Consider the following 19,869-nt stretch of genomic DNA (forward strand, 5'->3'; position numbering starts at 1 on the left):
CCTGAGCCCACCTTCAGAAGAAGCGCTGGGAAGTAAGTGAAGATACACTGGAAGGAAAGCAAATCACCACACCGGCACTAAGAGGGAAATACAACCTTGACTGATTCTTGTCACATCTATGGGTTTCATATGTTCAATTCAGAAAGGATCTGTTTTTCGCTGTAATTTTGCCCTAGCTGGTTTGGCTCAATGGATAGAGCATCGGCCTACGGACCAAAGGATCCCGGGTTTGATTCCAGTCAAGGGCATGTACCTTGGTTGCAGGCTCCTCCCCGACCCAGGCTCTGGTCAGGGCATGAGCACGAGGCAACCAACCGATCGATGTCTCTCACATCGATGTTTTTCTCTGTCTTTCCCTCTCTCTTCCACTCTCCCTAAAAATCAATAGAAAAATATCCTCAGACAAGGATTAACAAAACAAAACAAAAAAGAAATATTTTTTTCTTTTTGGTTTGTTCCTCCCAAACATTATACTCTCTTAGGGGCCAAATGTTTTTGAAATCAGGAATTCATTTTTTTTTTAAATATATTTTATTGATTTTTTACAGAGAGGAAGGGAGAGAGATAGAGAGTTAGAAACATCGATGAGAGAGAAACATCAATCAGCCGCCTCCTGCACACCCCCCAACTGGGGATGTGCCCGCAACCATGGCACATGCCCTTGACCGGAATCGAACCTGGGACCCTTCAGTCCGCAGGCTGATGCTCTATCCACTGAGCCAAACCCGTTTCGGCAGGAATTCATTTTGATAGCAGAATGATAAAGGACCAGTCACAATGAAAAATATATAGTTCCAAATGTAATGAATGTTCTGGCTTCCTGAAAAGAGGAACTCTTATCTGCAAAAGAACAAAGCCATATGAGGGGTGAGGTACTTGAGTTAAATTAAGCTAGCTTAAGTCACAATCCAAATAAACACATTCCCCACAACAAATGAGGAACTGAACCCACACATCTAAATTTGTTCTACCCCCAAACACCACTAAAATGACAGAAAAAAAAAATTGTGTTTTTCCCTAACACAAACTCACAAAGATGGGAAGAATGGGAGTGGTGGCCCCAACACTTTTGGAGGCTGAAAAGCTGGTTGATGGCCAAGTGGTGATGGACACAGCAAGCCAACCAAGAAAGCGGGACTGAGAGACAACCAGGTGACAGCCCGGATCTTTGCATGGCTCAGGACCAAGGGGGAATGGAAGGATCCCTGTGTGAAAGACACCCCCATATCCCTTCCCCCACTTACACTGTTAGGTTAGCACCCCCACATCAAGAAACCACTAGAGAGGTATTCTCCGAAAAAGCATAAAATGGAAAATCCTTGGACTAGAGGGTCCACCCACCCAGGGGAGAAGGCACGGGGGAATAATGAAAGAGTGGACTGCGTGCCCATCCGAATGACTAGATCCACACTAACTGCTGAGACTACCCACTCACCTGCCCACCTGCCTGCAGCCTCCTCCCGTGCAGCGCCCAGCATGCTGGCACCCAGGCCTTCACCTCAGCCCAGCATTTGGAAGACCATATTCTAGAAGAAAGACTCAGAGAACCAGAAGCTACATGAGCCTCCAGTATGTGCGGTATCCACTCACCCTAACAATGTCCCCTCTCTTGGAGTGAGCAGCCAACCAAGGGCTCCCAGACACCCCAATGTGGCAGATAAAGACCCCACGAGAAATGTTACTTGGAGCTATCAGAAACTCAACAGGAAGAAGAAAATATCAAGAAATTATCTTTATTATTCATATAGAAAAGACATTGCATCTACTTAACAAGAACAGGGTGCCATAAAACAGAAAAAATCAGATTACAAAAACAAAGCATTCTTATAAATAAAAACATGTTACAGTGAAAAGTCAGAGATAAAATTGAGGAAATCTCCCAAACAGCAGAGCTAAAAGACGAAGAGATGGGTAACAGCAGATATAAAATCAAGAAAATGGGCCAGACTGAAGTGGCTCAGTTGGTTGAGCGTAGTCCTGTACACCGAAAGGTTGCTGGTTCGATTCCCGGTCAGAGCACATATCCAGGTTGCGGGTTCAATCCCTGGTCAGGACACATACAAAGGCAACCAATCGATGTCTCTCTCTCTCTCTCTCTCTCTCTCTCTCTCTCTCTCTCTCTCTCTCTCTCAAGAATGTCCTTGGGTGATTTAAAAAAAAAGATAAAGAAAATGGTTCTGGATGGTATGGGTCAGTGGTTGAGCGTCAACCCTTGAACCAGGAGGTCGATTCCCAGTCAGGGCACATGCAGAGACAACCATTCGATGATCTCTCTCATCATTGATGTTTCTCTTCTCTTTCTCCCTCTCTCTGAAATCAATAAAAACATATTTAAAAAAGAAAATGGTCCAAAGGGCCAACATTCAAACACTGGAAAGAGTGAGCATAGGGAATGGAGGGAATTAGATTCCCATGAAATGACTCAAAGGAACCTTCCAAGGCCAGTCACCAAGAGGCACGGCCATCACAGCAGCAGCACTGGAAACAAGAAAGCAGTGGAATGGGACATGCTTTTCAATCCTTGAGGAAGTACGTCCAACCTACAAGTCCATATGCATGCAAACTGCCACAGCCTACAGAAACTGAACTCCCATGAGCACTTTCTCCAGAACAAAGAAGGGAACCAGAAAGAACAAGGCACAGGATACATAAAAGGAGACCCACCCTTTCCTTTCACCTCGCTGCTACAGAGTGAGCAAGATGGGTCACCAGCAACCCTACTGGAGCCATCCGAGGAAATTCGGCCAGCGTTCTCGTTCTTGCCGCGTCTGCTCAAACCGCACGGTCTGATCCGGAAGTACGGCCTCAACATGTGCCCCCAGTGTTTCCGTCAGTACGCAAAGGACAAACGTTTCATTAAGTTGGACTAAGTGAACTTCCGTGAATGGGTCATTCAAGACATCTACCTTATGACAGAATGCTATCTCTTTGTACATAAAATAAAAATTTAAAAAAATCCTTCAAAAAAAAAAAAGGAGACCCAACACCAGAGTCATGCAGCCATGCAACTTGAGACACAAGCACACTGAGGGCTATCCTCACCACACCTCTGGCCCCTGCCGGTGAGCGCTCCAGAAGGGAAGTCCAGGGGAAAAGCTGGAGCTAACAGCCTGCCAGCACTGAGCACAGGGGTAACTGACTGAGAGACAACCAGAAGATATGAGAAGAGTTAACCACAGGTACACAGAAAACCAGGCACATTTTTTTTATATATATATTTTACTGATTTTTTACAGAGAGGAAGGGAGAGGGATAGAGAGTTAGAAACATCGATGAGAGAGAAACATCGATCAGCTGCCTCCTGCACACCCCCTACTGGGGATGTGCCCGCAACCAAGGTACATGCCCTTGACCAGAATCGAACCCGGGACCCTTGAGTCCGCAGGCCGACGCTCTATCCACTGAGCCAAACCGGTTTCGGCCAGGCACATTTTAAGAAGGCAATTTTTTCTGGGAGAAAAAAAACAAATATCACAGTATGCCAATATGCTCAGTTGTGAATATCATTTGTGTAGGCAAACAACATAAGTATTCATTACCCATTTAGCCAGAAGGTAAAACACTGGCAGGCCAAGAGAGAAGAAGAGATAACGGCTGTGTAATGGGAGCTATACAGAAAGCCAATAGATAATTCATAAAACTCATAAACGGGATGACTCAAGAGAGAGAAAGCAGCACATGCACATTACTTAGAGTCACAGGAATACACCAGAAGAAAGAAGAGTCACAGGGGAGGACTTCCTGAGTAGAGAACCACCATGATTTTTTAAAAATATATTTTTATTGATTTTTAGAGAGAAAGGGAGAGGAATAGAGACATAGAAACATCAATGAGAGAGAAGCATTGATCAGCTGCCTCCTGCACACCCCATACTGGTGATCGAGCCTACAACCCAGGCATGTGCCCTGACTGGGAACCGAACTGGTGACCTCCTGGTTCCTGAGTCGACACTCAACCACTGAGCCACACCAGCCGGGCCACAATTTTTTTTTAGAGGAAAAGAGATAGAAACATTGATGAGAGAGAAACATCAACATTGATCAGCTGCCTCCTTGCACACACCCCACTGGGGACCGAGTGCTCAACCCAGGCATGTGCCCTGACCGGAAATCAAACCAGCAACCTCTTGGTGCATGGACCGATGCTCGACCACTGAGTCACACTGGCTGGGCAATTCCTTGACTTTTAACACTTATGTGCATATATCATTTTGTTAAAATAAAAAGTAATTAAAAGTTAAATTATAAAATTCACCTAAAAAAGTGTGCCACAGAGAAATACTGCCATAGAGAAATACTTAATGAACCCCAGCTACCCTCTGTCCTGGCCCGATGGCTCAATTGTTTAGAGCATTGTCCTGATATGAGAAAGTTGAGGGTTCCATTCCCAGTCAGGGCACATACAAGAAGCAACCAATGAATGCATGAATAAATGGAACAACAAATTGATGTTCCTTTCTCTCTCTCAAAGCAATAAAAAAAAAAAAAAAGATAGGGGGACGAAAACTGAAAAAAAATGTCTCCCTCACCCATCTAAACCTCATTACTCTGTCAACATGGAGACAGGAAGCTTCCATTTCATCAGTAATTTTGACCTTCAGGAGTGTCCTGAAAAGCCTACCTACCACACATTGACTTCACAGTTTCCCAGGGGGCCGCTTAGTCTGAGTGCAGTCAGAGATACTGGCAAAGTAATCTTCCCACCATCCCCACACACCTGAGAGGTACCTCACCATTCCACAGTCGGAAAAGCCCCTTCCTTGTCCTCCACCAGTGCAAGACCTTTCAGGCTAGCCAAGCAACCTTCACCAGGTCCACAAATAGCTACAGAGCAGCCTCCTTGCACCTCTGTTGGTGTTCTCCCATTTTGCAACAGGCAGTGATTTAGTGCACCAGGGTCCAAATGGTTTCATCTTGGAGGCAGGAAAAAATGAGACACGGTCACCAGCAGTAACCAAAGCAAACATCTGGCCTCGACAGGGAGGGAGCCCTCTAGACCTCACAGGTAGCTGGAAACATGTTGGCCAAACTAGCCCAGACTGCAACGTCTTCCTTTCTTTGCTAGCACACTTCTGCATTCTGGTTCTCTGATCTTTTAAAGGACCATAAAAGTGTTTTGTTTTGTTTTTATTCCCATTCAAGAATATGGGTTTCTAAAAAATTGCTTTTATTTATTATTTATTGGATAGGGGAGAGACAAAGAGAAACATCAATGTGAGAGAGAAACATCGACTGGTTGCCTCCAGCACACCCGCCCCCCAACCAGAGATCGAAACCGCCACCTTTTAGTATATGGGACAACACCCCACACTAGCCAGGGCTTTTTAAATTGACTTGAGAGAGAGAGAAAGAGGGAGGGAGGGAGGGGAGAGAGAGAGAAAAATATCAACGTGAAAGAAGGAAACATAGATCAGTTGCCTTCTGTACGCACCCGGACTAGGGATCAAACCCTCAACCTAGGTATGTGCCCAGACTGGGAATTGAACCCTCAACCATTTTGGTATATGGATGACGCTCCAACCAACTGAGCCATCCGGCCAGGGCAAAAGTGTTTTTTAACAAGATAAAAATAATATTTCAGAAGTTAACCACCTACCTACATGTAGGAAAGGGTATTTTAGTCTTGTAAAAATAAGCTTTTTAATCATATAAACACAAGAAACTTAAAACATTTTCTCTTCACAATTAAAATATTTTCTCTTCACAATTACTTTCGTTCTGTTTAAGTGCTCCAATCTCTGCTCTCAAGATTTTTCAATTCCCAATGAACTGTATCAATGAAAGAACTACACCTAGGGGCGTTGACCCATGAACTAAGAGGTCACCGGTATGATTCCCGCATAGGTTGCGGGCTCGATCCCCAGTAGGAGGCATGCAGGAGGTAGCCGGTCAATGTTTCTATCTCTCTAGCCCTCTCCCTTCCTCTCTCTCTAATTAAAAAACAACAACAACAAAAAACCGTGGAAGACACCACTGGCCTTAAAAGGGCATGTTGTTATTTGGTTGAGCTAGGTCAGAAGACTACCCAAGCTTCTCTAAGGTTTGGCCTCCAAAGAACCAGGAGGCCTCTGGATCCCTGTCCAGGCACTGGCCTCTGGGATCCGGGCCTGGAACCACTCTAGCTCCCCCAGTCCCAGCCCCAAGCATGTCCCACTCACTATCAGGCAACCACGCAGAATGGTTGACACTCTCTGCCAACCCAACAATTTATTAAAATGCTTGTCTCACGTGATTTTGTGGTATTTGGGAGTAGAGAGAAAGCCCTATCTTTTAAAGATCTGCACACAAGTATTGACATTTGAAATCATACAGTGTCTGGGATGTGATTTCACAGTCCAGGAAGGGGTGGGGAGGGATAGGTAAAACAATGACCATGTGTTGTTAACTCTGGAAGTAAATGGGAGACATTTTTCTATTATCTCTACTGCTGTGAATGTTTGGAAAAGTACATAATGGAGCTTTTAACAATAAGTAAAATGCTCACATCAAACATGCAGGATGACTGTGAAGAGGAGACTATAGGAGGCTTATCTCCAAGAGTGCTCCCCAGTCACCCTGGCTGGACGATTCAGTGGGTTGGAGCATTGCCCTGTACACCAAAAGGTTGTGGGTTTGACTCCCGGTCAGAGCACATACCTAGATTGTGGGTTCGATCCCCGGTCAGGGCAAGTATGGGAGGCAACCAATTGATGTTTCTCTCTCACGTCTCTCTCTCTCCCTTCCTCTCTCTCTTAAATCAATTTTTAAAAACAAAGAAAAAAAATCCTCGTGCCCTAGCATGTTTGGCTCAGTGGAAAGAGCATCAGCCTGGCCAAAACCGGTTTGGCTCAGTGGATAGAGCATCAGTCTGCGGACTGAAGGGTCCCGGGTTCGATTCAGGTCAAGAGCATGTACCTTGGTTGCGGGCACATCCCCAGTAGGGGGTGTGCAGGAGGCAGCTGATCGGTGTTTATCTCTCATCGATGTTTCTGACTCTCTATCCCTCTCCCTTCCTCTCTGTAAAAAATCAATAAAATATATTTAAGAAAAAAAGAAAGATCATCAGCCTGTGGACTGAAAGGTCCTGGGTTCAATTCTGGTCAAGGGCACATACCTCGGTTGCAGGCTCCTCCTGGCCAGGGCCCTGTTCAGGGCATGTGCAGGAGGCAACCAATCGATGTTTCTCTCACATCCACATCAATATTTCTCTCTGTCTTTCCCACTCTTCCACTCTCTCTAAAAATCAATGGAAAAATATCCTCAGGTGAGGATTAAAAATAATAATAGCCCTGACCAGTTTGGTTCAGTGGATAGAGCATCGGCCTGCGGACTCAAGGGTCCCAGGTTCGATTCCAGTCAAGGGCATGTACCTTGGTTGCGGGAACATCCCCGGTGGGGAGTGTTTAGGGGGCAGCTGGTCAGTGTTTCTCTCTCATCGATGTTTCTAGTTTCTCTTTCATCTGTTTCTAGCTCTCTATCTCTCTCCCTTCCTCTCTGTAAAAAATCAATAAAATGTATTTTAAAATAATAATAATAATAAAATCAATGGAAAAACATCCTCGGGTAAGGATGTGTCTTTCTCCTCCCTTCTTCCTGCATGTATGTACAAACAAAACAAACACAAGGGGGGGAAGGGCATGTGCTGGGGCAGTGGTCGGCAAACTCATTAGTCAACAGAGCCAAATATCAACAGTACAACGATTAAAATTTCTTTTGAGAGCCAAATTTTTTAAACTTAAACTTCTTCTAACGCCACTTCTTCAAAATAGACTTGCCCAGGCCATGGTATTTTGTGGAAGAGCCACACTCAAGGGGCCAAAGAGCCGCAGTTTGCCAACCATGGTGCTGGGGGGCAGGAGCGGGCGGGGAGAGGTAAATGGGAGAAAAGGGAGATATATGTAATACTTTCAACAATAAAGAGTTTAAACACACACACACACACACAAAATCGCCAAATTTATAGCTTCTTTCCTTATAGTTTCACTCCTCCTAAATCATTCTTTCCATTCCTGTTGTGACTGCATTGAGTGGGTATCAAATTTGAGTGTACATTTAAAATCAACAGGGTGCTAGTTATGAAGGCAGGTTCCCTGACAATGCCAGGTGTTGGCAAGGATGTCTAAAGCTGAACACCCCTACATGGCTTGTGGGAACATAAATTGGTACCACCTGAGAAAACTGTTTGGCAGACCATGCTGTAGGTCAGGCGTCCTCAAACTACGGCTCGCGGGCCACATGCGGGTGTTTTTGCCATTTTGTTTTTTTACTTCAAAAAAAGTTATGTGCAGTGTACATAGGAATTTGTTCATAGTTGTTTTTAAACTATAGTCCGGCCCTCCAACGGTCTGAGGGACAGTGAACTGGCCCCCTGTTTAAAAAGTTTGAGGACCCCTGCTGTAGGTAAAGGCCACATCCCTGGGCCCAGCCCTGGGTGCACCCTCCAGAGAGTAAGCACATGTACCCATCAGAAGACATGATCCAAAACTGTATACTAGTACACAGAGCCAACTACTAGAACTAACCCCGACGTCCATTAAGCGTAGGACAGATGCCCTAACTGGTTTGGCTCAGTGGATAGAGCATCAGCCTGCAGACTGAAGGGTCCCAGGTTCAATTCCAGTCAAGGGCATGTACCTTGGTTGCGGGCACATCTTCAGTAGGGGGTGTGCAGGAGGCAGCTGATTGATGTTTCTCTCTCATCGATGTTTCTAACTCTCTATCCCTCTCCCTTCCTCTCTGTAAAAAAATCAATAAAATATATATATTTTTAAAAATTACAAAAAAAAAAAAGAGTAGGACAGAAAAGTCATCTGGGATAGACTCATGCAATGGAATGACACAAAGGATAAATTAGAACTGCTACCGCCCTAATCGGTTTGGCTCAGTGGATAGAGTGTCGGCCTGAGGACTCAGGGGTCCCGGGTTCGATTCCGGTCAAAGGCATGTACCTTGGTTGTGGGCACATCCCCAGTGGGGGGTGTGCAGGAGGCGGCTCATCGATTTTTCTCTCTCATCAATGTTTCTAACTCTCTATTCCTCTCCCTTCCTCTCTGTAAAAAATCAATAAAATATATTTAAAAAAAAAAACTGCTACCTACAAGGATAAATTTCACAGACATGATGATTAATGAAAGAAGCCAGATTCAAGATTGCATGGAGTATGATTCCAATAACAGGAAGTTTAAGAACATGCCTCCATGGCTGGGGAAGCCAGAGGAGTGGGGCAGAGTCTGCACTGGCTGAAGCACAGGAAGAAGCCTACTGGGTGCTAAACCAGTTCAAGATGCAGGTATTGGGGAAATTTACATGTGTGAACGATCATCTGATGGCATCATGCTCAAGGTACATGTCCTTATATGATTCACTGCAGATTTATCTATAATAATAAAAGCATAATATGCTAATTAGACCGGATGACCTCCCAGACGACCTTCCGGACGAAGCCAGGGTTGCCAGGGAAGTCCAGGTTCCAGGTGTCTGCCAGCGGCCAGAGGGAAGCCCGGGTCCCAAGTGCCTGCTGGCAGCCGGAGGGAAGGAAGGCCTACTCTTGTTGTGCATCGGGCCTCTAGTCTATCTATATATATAAAAGGCTACTATGCTAAGTATCCATCCGGGTAATGACGTCATGTAGCAATGCCTGGCTTTCTCTCCCTAGTAACAACTAGCCTCCTTGCAGTTTCTTCAGTCCAGGAACACGGCTTGCTTTATAGCCAGGTGCAAACATTTCTACTTTAAAAAAAAAAAAAAAAAAGCCCTGACCGGTTTGGCTCAGTGGATAGAGCGTCGGCCTGCGGACTGAAGGGTCCCGGGTTCGATTCCGGTCAGGGGCATGTGCCTTGGTTGTGGGCACATCCCCAGTAGGAGGCGTGCATGAGGCAGCTGATCGATGATTCTCTCTCATCGATGTTTCTAACTCTCTATCCCTCTCTCTTTCTCTCTGTAAAAAATCAATAAAATATATTAAAAAAAAAAAAAGAAAAAGAAAAACATTACACACTTTAACCAAATGTCTGTGAAGCGTTTTCCCATGCCTCATCTCATTTGATCCTCACAGAAGTCCTGGAGTAGGCAGATAGGAGACTCAGTGGAATCCTATTTTCTTTTCATTAGCTGGAAAACGGAGATTTAGAAAGTTTAGAAACTTGACCTGACTGAAAAGAAGTAAGAAATGGTGGACTTTGAAAATGACTTCAGGTTTTCTCACTGCACAGAATACAGTCAAACACTGCTGCAGTTAAATATTTTACCCTTTGTTCTCCCTGCATGATCTACAACAGGGGTCCTCAAACTTTTTAAACAGGGGGCCAGTTCACTGTCCCTCAGACCGTTGGAGGGCCGGACTATAGTTTAAAAACAACTATGAACAAATTCCTATGCACACTGCACATATCTTATTTTGAAGTAAAAAAACAAAATGGCAAAAACACCCGCATGTGGCCCGCGGGCCGTAGTTTGAGGACGCCTGATCTACAATAATCTGGTTCGTGTTATATTTACTGCTGTGTTGCTGACAATTACCTGAAAGAGAAGTTGGGGTGCTTCACTGGGCTGGAAAAAGGTTTAGCTACATCAGAAAGCAGGTCTAAATTAAGCAAGTTTATTCTATATCTATAAAAGGCTAAGTTGACTCGCACATGCATGATACATATAAAGCTCTCACTGGCGCCAATTGCACGTGTGTGCTTCGATCTGTCGTTGTCAATTGTGAATTTGGTTGACACTTCTGTTATAGAGAAAGGGCGAATAGCAATATTAAACTATTTCTTCTAATTAATTTCCTTTCAATGTGCACGAAACCATGCACTGGGCCACTAGTATCCTATATAATAAAAGCCTAAATGCTAAGTGTCCAGTCGTCCGTTCAACCAATCAAAGCATAATATGCTAATGATATGCTAAGGCCACTCAACCGCTCACTATGACATGCACTGACCACCAGGCGGCAGACAGTCGACTGGTCGATCAGTTGCTATGACGGCAATGACCACCAGGCATCAGACGCTCCGACCGGTAGGTTAGCTTGCTGCTGGGCCGATTGGGACTGAGCAAGACGGGCCGGACACGCCCTGAAGTCCTCCCATGGTCACTCTCTGGACCCGATCGTGCACCAGTGGGATCCCTCAGCCTGGCCTGCGCCCTCTCACAATCCAGGACCCCTTGGGGGATGTTGGAGAGCCGGTTTTGGCCTGATCCCGCAGGCCAGGCTAAGGGACCCCACTGGTGCAAGAATTCGTGCACTGAGCCTCTAGTTTAATATAAAAGAAACATTTATGGGCCTGGTGGGTGCAGGTCAGTGGTTGAGCATTGACCCATGCACCAGGAGGTTACAGGGGCACATGCCCAGGTTGTAGACTCAATTCCCGGTGGGGAGCACTCAGGAGGTGGCTGATTTATGTTCCTCTCACTGATGTTTCAATCTCTCTCTCCCTCTCCCTTCCTCTCTTTGAAATCCATAAACGCATATTTTAAAAATATGTAAGAATTACCTGTGAGATAAGCAAGAGCTCTTGAGCCCTGGCCCCAGGATCCTGCCCATTCCCCATCTTTGGGTTTGGACTTGAATGGCCTCAAGCCTGAATTCCCATTACAGAGCACCTGGCAGGGATTCTGCAGCACCTCCACAGGCAGCACTTGCACAGGCGTGAGTCCTCCCTGGCATGACTCAAATCAGACCTATGGTGATTGAAAGACCCAGGGTGATTCACCAGGGATTCTCAGGGTAAGTCCAGCATTCTTTCTACTTTTATAACAAGAGCCCCATCCCATCTACAGCAGCCAGATCACTTCTAACGTCACCTCTGGTGAGAACTGAAAAGAAGTTGGAAAGGGGAGAGCAGAACAGGACAGTGGGGACAGAAATAAGCCATTTTTTAACCAACAAGCACGGCCTTCCCACACCCACTGGAACCTGTACAGGAAGGAGTAGGAGGTACACACAGGCTGGGAAGTGCTGGAGCTCCAGAGGCTAGGAGCCTTTCTGGTCCAGGACCCTTGGCCGATGCCACTCACCTGCCTTACTGTCCCTCTCCCAGACTGGACATAAGTGGCTCAGCTCAAAGGCTGACCAGCAGCCAGATCACACCTCACCCATTCCCACCTGCTCCCATCCCTCTAGCATCAGATCCCCATGCAGAGAGCCTGTGGGGCCAAAGGTTCCAGAAGGAGAAAGGAGCGAGACAGGACTCGGCTGCCATTCATCAAGCATGAGCACCAGGAAGACATCTGTGAGAGAATCGGTGAATCTGAGGGAAGGGTATGGCCAGGTGTTCTCTACTATCCTTGCAACTGTTACGTTCAAAATAAAAAGCTCAAAAAGAACCGGGACTTAGAGAGGTCAAATGTATTTTCCAAAGACTCAATACCCTAAATCCACCACAAGATGATAAACTCATTAAATCCCAGACTTTTATTACCAGGCCCCCACCTAGGTTAGGAAGAAGATCATTACTAAAGCGGAGAGAACCGTCTCCCTCGTTGTGGGTTTCAAGATGATTCCGCCTAGGTTCTGGTGCATCCCCCTTTGTTCTCTGGGTACTCATCTGCTCATCTACTAAACAGAACCATCTGGTCTCCCCTTCGTCTTTAAATAAATGTCTCAATTTAAAAAAAAGGAAAGGCTCAGAAGGAGAACCGATTCGGCATTTAGGTAGCACTAATGGAGAAAACCCTGGCAGGCTGCAAGAATAGAAGACAGCACTGCTTTCCACAACCCTATCTTCAATTACTGGATGCACCTCTTGTCTGAGCCAAGGCATTAGTTAAATGAGATGCGGAGGTATAAAACAGTTCCTACACTCAAGGAATTTATAATGTTGTTCACAAACCAAAATAATAGCAATAATTATGAGTGTAGCCCTAGCTGGTTTGGCTCAGTGGATAGAGCGTCAGCCTGTGGACTAAAGGGTCCCAGGTTCGATTCCAGCCAAGGGCACATGCCCGGGTTGCAGGCTCAATCCCCAGTGGAGGGCGTGCAGGAGGCAGCCGATCAATGATTCTCGCTCATCATTGATGTTTCTATCTCTCTCTCCCTTTCCCTTCCTCTCTGAAATCAATAAAAATGTTAAAATAATAATAATAATAATGAGTGTAAAAATAACAGAAAAGAGTTCATCTTTTCATTTCATGCCAGGATGCAGCCAATGAAGGCTCTACACACACAAGAGGAAGTAAGAACTGCAGTGGGCTGAGCCATCATCCCATGAAGAGGGTAAAGGGCATGCCAAACCTCCAATAGGGAAGAGAAAGAATGACAGAGGAAGAGCCAGTCATGATGGTGACCAGAGGGCAATGCATAGAGCAGGGAGCATTCTGGCTGGGGCTCTCACACCAGCACAGAGGAGTGTCAGCTGGAAGGACATTTTCAGACAGAAAGGGGAATGCTTTTTAGCAGAGGTGGAAAGGATGGAATCATCTTAAGAAGGTTGTGCTAGCACTCAGGGCCCAGGTGAGAGAGGACACTACCCTGCAGGCAGAGCACATGGTGACTTTCTGCCTTTTGGTAGTAGTCTGTGGCCATAGCCACCTCCTCCTCACTGGCAGACAGGTCTACCTCATCTTCAAAGGATTTCTGATTACAAAGGATGTATGTTTATTATTAACAGAAAAACACACATACGTATATGTACTAAAATTTACAAAGGAAATTAAAATCACTCAATCAGCTAAGGACATCTATTTTAAAAAACTCAGCCTGTACCATGATGTGCTGCTTGCTAACCTGCTCTTCCTGATAGCAACGTGTTATGGAGTATCTCCCACGTCAATTTTAACAGCAGCACCAAGCCTGCCATCTGCAGCTACAATAACAAACCTAACCCAGCTCCCACTCCTGACTTGTCTCTCCTGTCCCACTCCTGACATGATGTGGAGACACGCCTTATCACCACCAGACTTTTTGAATACTCTCCTGCTTATAGCCTTAGAGGAAATACCTAAGGAAAGGAACATTTTAAGGTTACTGGAATCAACAGATTGCCAAACAACCTTCCAGAAAAAATGTCCTAATTTATGTGCCCCAGCAGCAGCTTGTGAGGATGGCTATGGCATCACTTGTGTGCTGTTATCACTTTCCTCAACTCTAAGGTGAATGCCCTTCAGGTTAGCCCACTATCACCCCAGTCTGAACAGGGCCACAGCACTCCTGGTGAGACAGGGATCAACTCTGATTCACAAATGCTCAGGGCCTGAGAGATTCAGACTAAAAAGCAGAGGGCAACTGGCGGCCCAATGTCCTGGGAAGGTGGGTAGGATGGGACTGCAGTGCTCAGCCATGGGAAGAAGAGTGTCTCAAGCAGGGAAACAAACCAGGATACAGAGCAGCTAGGATGACAAAGAGCTGGGCTCCTGTGAGGCTCCATGGGCAACACAGTATGGTGGGATGGACGGGCAGGCGCAGAGCCAGAAGGGAGCCAGGCTTAGATTGAATCCACAGGCACTGGGCGGCCAAATACCCCGATTATCAAAATAATCGGGGGCAGATGGCAGAATCCATGAAGCAAGAGTTGATCATTTGAAGCTGAGTGGTGGGTACCAGGGCATGGAGTCTTTAACCATACGACTTGGTTTTAGGATTTTGAATTTTCCAGTTTGAATTTTTAAAAAGTCACTGGAATTCCTTTTAAAATGTACCTTCTGGGTATGTAACCAATATTATTGCCCAGAGGAATGCTTTAAAGAGAGCAGGTACCCCCTTGTCCTTTGTGACAGGTAATAATGTCCTTCCCACCACAGAACATGGGTCCTGGACTAGCCACAGCCACCTCATCAGGAATGGCAGAAACAGTTGAAAGACTCTGGTCAGAAACAGATGTAAGGGCTGCAGCTGTGGTAGGTGGGTTGGGTCACCTACAAAAGGGAGCTGGTGGGGTGTGGGACTGGCTGCAGCCTCTGCAGAGGCCAAACATCTGTAGGGGCTTGCTGTGCTCCAACAGTGCTGTGCCAAACAGTTACAGAAGGGCCAGTCACTATCTGAAGTCCAATGACCAACCCAATGGGGAGTTGCTAAAATTGCCAACAGGATGTCCACCTGCAGCAGGTTTCTCTAGCCGGCTCTTCCAATGCACTGGGCTCAGGTTAACTTCCAGCTGCCATTGCCACTCTACCCCAAAAAGGTGGGCCCTCTCTTTCAAAGATTAAAAAGCAGTTAGCCTCTCCTGTCCTGCTACAGTTCCGCAAGCATTCATTTATAACATGCAGAGTATAACTTCCATAAGCAGCAGTGGCCTCTCTTCTATGCCTGTTTCCTCATCTTAAAAACAAGAGTAATAAGTACATCCCACTGGAAGGGCAAGCATGAAGAATCATTGAGCTAACATGTCAGTTCCTGCAACAGGGCTTGGCACAGCACGTCCATTACATGGCAGGTGCTGTTGTTGTTGCTGTTGAGAAAGCCCCAGACTCCTGAGCAGCTGGATGACTGAGGACTTTCATCCCTCAGGTCACTCACTCCTAGTCTAGAGGCAGTAGAGAGCCAAGGGTCAGGACTCTGAAATCAGTGTCTCAACAACCACTTCCTGGTTGCCATCAGGGGCACTGGGGCTTTTCTCAGTGGGAGCTGGGAGACTATTTAGCCCACACTCTGCAGCACTGTTCTCTTGGTAGATGCTCAAGAGCTAGGCAGAGACAGTGAACCAGCTATCAGATGCTTTCCCTTCCACTGAAACTTCTCAGTTCTTCATTATGTTTTCTTTATTCCCTCACTCAACTATAAATTACTTGGGTTCAAAACATTTCCCAAGATGGCCAACTTTTAAACAACAGCATACACGCCAAAGAAAATTACAATTAATAATATGTCAAGTATCCTAACCCAAATCCTCATTTTTAACCCTGTGAACACAATAAATCAAGGCACCAAGAATCACAACTTTCAAAGTGAACCCTGGAGAGAACACAAATCTGAGAACTGAGGACACCCACATCAGGTTAGGAGGACAACCTTTGAAACTGCTCATGCCAGCGGTGGTAAACAGAAGGATTCCCCAAAGATGCCCATGTCTAGTCCCAGGAACCTGTGAATATGCTACATTATATGGCAGAAGGGGCTTTTCCAGACGTAATTAAGGTTACAGACGTCAAAATAGGGATATCATCCTGATTCATCCCAGAGGGCCCAATCTATTTGAGTCCTTAGTAGAGAATTTTCTCTGGCTCAAGTCAGAGAGATGTGGCAGAAGAACCCGCCCTCGCTGGAGGGGGCTACATAAAGGTATGAGGAATGCAGGCAGCCACTAGGAACAAAGACTGACCCCTGGCTAACAAACAGCAAGGAATGAGGACACCTCAGTATGACAACTGCATGGAACTGAACTTCGTCAACAACCCAAATGAGCTTAAAAGCAAATTCTACCCCAGAGCCTCCAGGAAGAAATGCGCCTGTGCCAACATCTGGATTTCAGCCCTATAAGACCCTAAGCAGAAGACTCAGCTGAGCCTACCTAGAACTCTGATCTAAAGAAACTGTAAGATAAATTTATGTTGTTTTATGACGCTACTAGAGGTCTGGTGCACGAAATTCGTGCACAGGTGCGGTCCCTAGGCCTGGCCGGTGATCGAAGCACGAGCGTCTGGTGTGGAAGGGCAGGTCCCAGCTGACCTCTGGGCCCTGGGCAGCACCTGGGCCCCCGGGTCCCCGTGCACCCTCCTCTGCCTAAGTCACGGCGCCCGAATCCCCACACGAAGATGAACTGAGCGTGGCTGGACACGGCGGGCTGGGGTGCAGTGTGGGCCTCTGGGTCACCCAGCGGCGCCACACAGAAGCCAAGCGGGCAGTAGGCCTTGCAGACCAACTCCTGCGTGAAACCAAGGGCAGCCCAACAGGCTCCTGTAGTCCCTGCAGCTGCGGCTCAGCTCACCAGAAAGAGGTCTCGCAGGTACCTGAGCGCCCCAGCGCACGAACCCTGGCATCTCAGGGTAGCAGGGGGAGTGAGAGCAAACTCCACAGACACCCTGCATTCTCACCGCACCTCCATCCCTGTCACCCCGCCCCCAGCTAACTGGCAAGAGGTCGCAACATGACACCGGCACCAGCCATGTTCTGTGCCGCCCCCTGGTGGTCAGCACACGTCATAGCAAGCGGCTGAACTCCCAGTCTCCTGATGGAATGCTGGTCCAACGACTGCCAGAGGGGACAATTTGCATATTAGGCTTTTACTATATAGGATATTTGTAGTAAATTGTTACAGCAGCAATAGAAAACAAATACACAAGCAGCAATCTGGCAAAAAAAAAAGAAAAGGAAAAGGAACCTAGTTTCCCTGGAAGCAAAAGGAAGCCGAATTATGAGGTATCCAGTCAATCCCTGACACCCAGAAACTCTTCAATTGCCCTCCCAGCCGTCTGACCTTCCCCCACCTTCCCCATTTTCTTTGGTTGCAACTCATTCCTCCTGTTCTTAAATTCTAGGCTCCCCAAAAAGGAATCTTTCCCCCGGGGTTGGGAGGTGGGTTTCTGGCTAGAGCCCTGCAGTGGACCATCCCTCAAGATTTCACCTATAGATAACTCCAGTGCATCTAAAAACAATGTCCACTGATTCTGCAATACCTGCAGATTTGTCCCCAAACTATTCCACAGCAGTGCCCAGAGCCACTACCTCTACAATGCCCACTCCTTCCAATGGACTAAGAGGTTTCCCTGCATTCCGCCCCACTTCCTTCCTTCCACAGGGCTGCATCCACCCCCTCCATCCAGTTAGTCATCAAGGACGGCTGTCAATGCTCACTCTCCCCTTTCTCTGGAATCATCTTCCTCTTTCAGTTCCTACCAGTGTATAATGCAGGCCTTTATAATCCCTAGCCTGACTAGGTCATTCCACAACCACTTTTTGGAGCAATGTGACAGGCTGTGATCAAACAATGGAAATGCAAGGATGAAAAATGGCAGGTCCCCAAATCCCAAGAGCTCAAAACTCTCATAATGGCCTAACTAGCCTCTCTCTCCTCTGTTCTTGATCCATCTCCTGGGACTCAGGGGATCTTTCCAACTCTGGCTTTCCACTACTTCAAAGCAGGCCACATGCCAATACAGGCTCCATTCCTCAGCGCTGCATTAACATGTCAGCACCTGCTCACCCTCATTCCATTATCATCTCCCGAACCTCCTAATTCCTCAAATCCCAGAACTCTCAGCCTACAGCAATATCCACCATGCACGGAGTGCTCACACTTCCACACTCCTTAGCTTGAAATGATGGCCCATCACACTCCTACTTGTCTTTTGAGAACTCAGTTTATTCAAGCAAACTGTCAGTTCTTCCTCTAGGAGAATGACTGCACTGTAACTGTTCCTTGATGGTAGTACAGTATGTTCCCTGAAGGCAGGGGCTGTCTCAGGCAAATCTGTGGCTAGCACCACATGCCAGTAAGCTCAGTAAAAGGCTGCTCAACGAAGCAAGCTGTGGGTGGCGAGGAGCTGGAGTTCCTCTAGGGTGAAGCCTAGGGGTGCCCTGGCAGCCCACGCACTGAGGGGTTCAATAACTGAGACTGAGGAGAAGGCACTAACCCCAGCTCTTCACTCCCTCCTCCCAATCCACATCAGCTTCCTGACAGCTCCCTCCTGTCACCCTTCCAGAAGGTCCATTCAGGGGGGCAGAAGGGGAGTGAGATGGGGGAAGGGGAGGGATAGGAAGGGGGCGCGGCGCCCGCAGCCCACCGCCCACCGCCCACAGCAGCGCAAGCAGCTAGCCTCCCAACCTCACCTTCCATCCACCTCCCTCCCATCTTCCTCTCATCCTGATACGCTTTCCTGGAAGAGGAATCACAAACCTGCTACAGCCACGACGGGCGGTCCCATCGCTTTTTCTTATTCAGTGTGATTCAAAGCAGGGGAAAGTCTGCACCCAAAGCACACAAATGACGAATAAGAAAGCTCAGGGCGATGACTCATAAGCCAAGGCTCGGTGGTTTTCATAGTTCGGCCCCAGGAAAGCTAACAAGCAGTCCGTGTCGGCCGAGAACAGAGAGGACCGCCGGAGGAGGATCGCCGGAGGGCCGCGCCCTCGGACACACGCGGGTCCCCGACGCTTTCGGCCTCCCAGCGCCCTCGAGCCCCCGCGGGTCCCGGTGCCCTAAGTCTCCCGGGATCCAGCCCGGGCCTTGCCCGCCGCGCGTGGGGGGGTTGGCGGGGGGGAAGGTCCGGTGACCCCGCCCGCCGCCCCGGCCGCCCCTACTCACATTTGACTGACCAACTTCTGCCGGAAGGCGGCGCTCCGCCAGTCCGTCTCCTGCCCCGAAACGTCCATACCGGACCCCCTGCTCCCACCTCCCGCGTCCCACTCGGCCGCCGCCGCCGCCGCCACAAGCACAGCGCCAGGCCCAAACCCGGAAGCCCTCCACAGCGCCCCGGCCACGCCGGAAGCGGAGCGGGAATTGTGGGAAATGGAGTTGCACATGCGGGCCTGTGGGAAATGGAGTTCCGGCCACATGAGGGTCGCTGTAGCCACTGGCACCTCTCCCAGCGCCCCGCTTGCCTACGAGGTTTCAGGTCTCATGCTACTCTAGAGCTGTTCACATCTTCAAACTTTTTTTGCTCTCATTCTCCCAGAAATAATTTTTTGAAACTCTGTATCTTGGGGCCCTAGCTGGTTTGGCTCAGTGGATAGAGCATTGGCCTGTAGACCGAATGGTCCCAGGTTCAATTGTGGTCAAGGGTATGTATGTGTTTCTCTGTCTCTCCCCCTCCCCTCTCTCTAAAAAATCAGTGGGGAAAATAGCCTCAGGGGAGGATTAACAGCACAACAATAACAACAAAAAAAGGCAATACATGATAGAAACTTAAGGACCGAACATTATAAATCCTGTCATTCAGAGAGAGCAGTTTGCATACCCACCAGCAGTTATTATCATCATCATCCTATATAATAAATCCTATATAATAAAAGCCTAATATGCTAAG

The 19,869-nt window shown here is 47.4% G+C and overlaps 1 protein-coding gene and 1 pseudogene across 7 annotated transcripts in view; one reads left to right on the forward strand and one right to left on the reverse strand.

Annotated features, from left to right (window-relative positions):
* The window catches only part of MED15 (mediator complex subunit 15), a 64,230-nt gene extending 44,937 nt beyond the window's left edge, over positions 1–19,293 (reverse strand). For 5 of the 6 annotated variants that reach the window (XM_079762728.1, XM_079762726.1, XM_079762727.1 and 2 more), the window contains exon 1: positions 19,149–19,293. In XM_079762728.1, the coding sequence (XP_079618854.1) occupies positions 19,149–19,216 (68 nt within the window). In that variant the 5' untranslated portion in view covers positions 19,217–19,293. The remainder of the gene's footprint in view (positions 1–19,148) is intronic. The other variant, XM_079762725.1, reaches the window with a different exon arrangement.
* LOC307094329 (small ribosomal subunit protein uS14-like) lies at positions 741–5,319 on the forward strand (annotated as a pseudogene). The gene is made up of 2 exons (XR_013815296.1): positions 741–3,195; positions 3,426–5,319. The product of XR_013815296.1 is annotated as a small ribosomal subunit protein uS14-like (transcript).
* Positions 19,294–19,869: the final 576 nt, after the last annotated feature.

The sequence above is a fragment of the Cnephaeus nilssonii genome, assembly GCF_951640355.1.
Source record: "Cnephaeus nilssonii genome assembly, chromosome: 22".
Lineage (NCBI taxonomy): Eukaryota > Metazoa > Chordata > Mammalia > Chiroptera > Vespertilionidae > Cnephaeus > Cnephaeus nilssonii.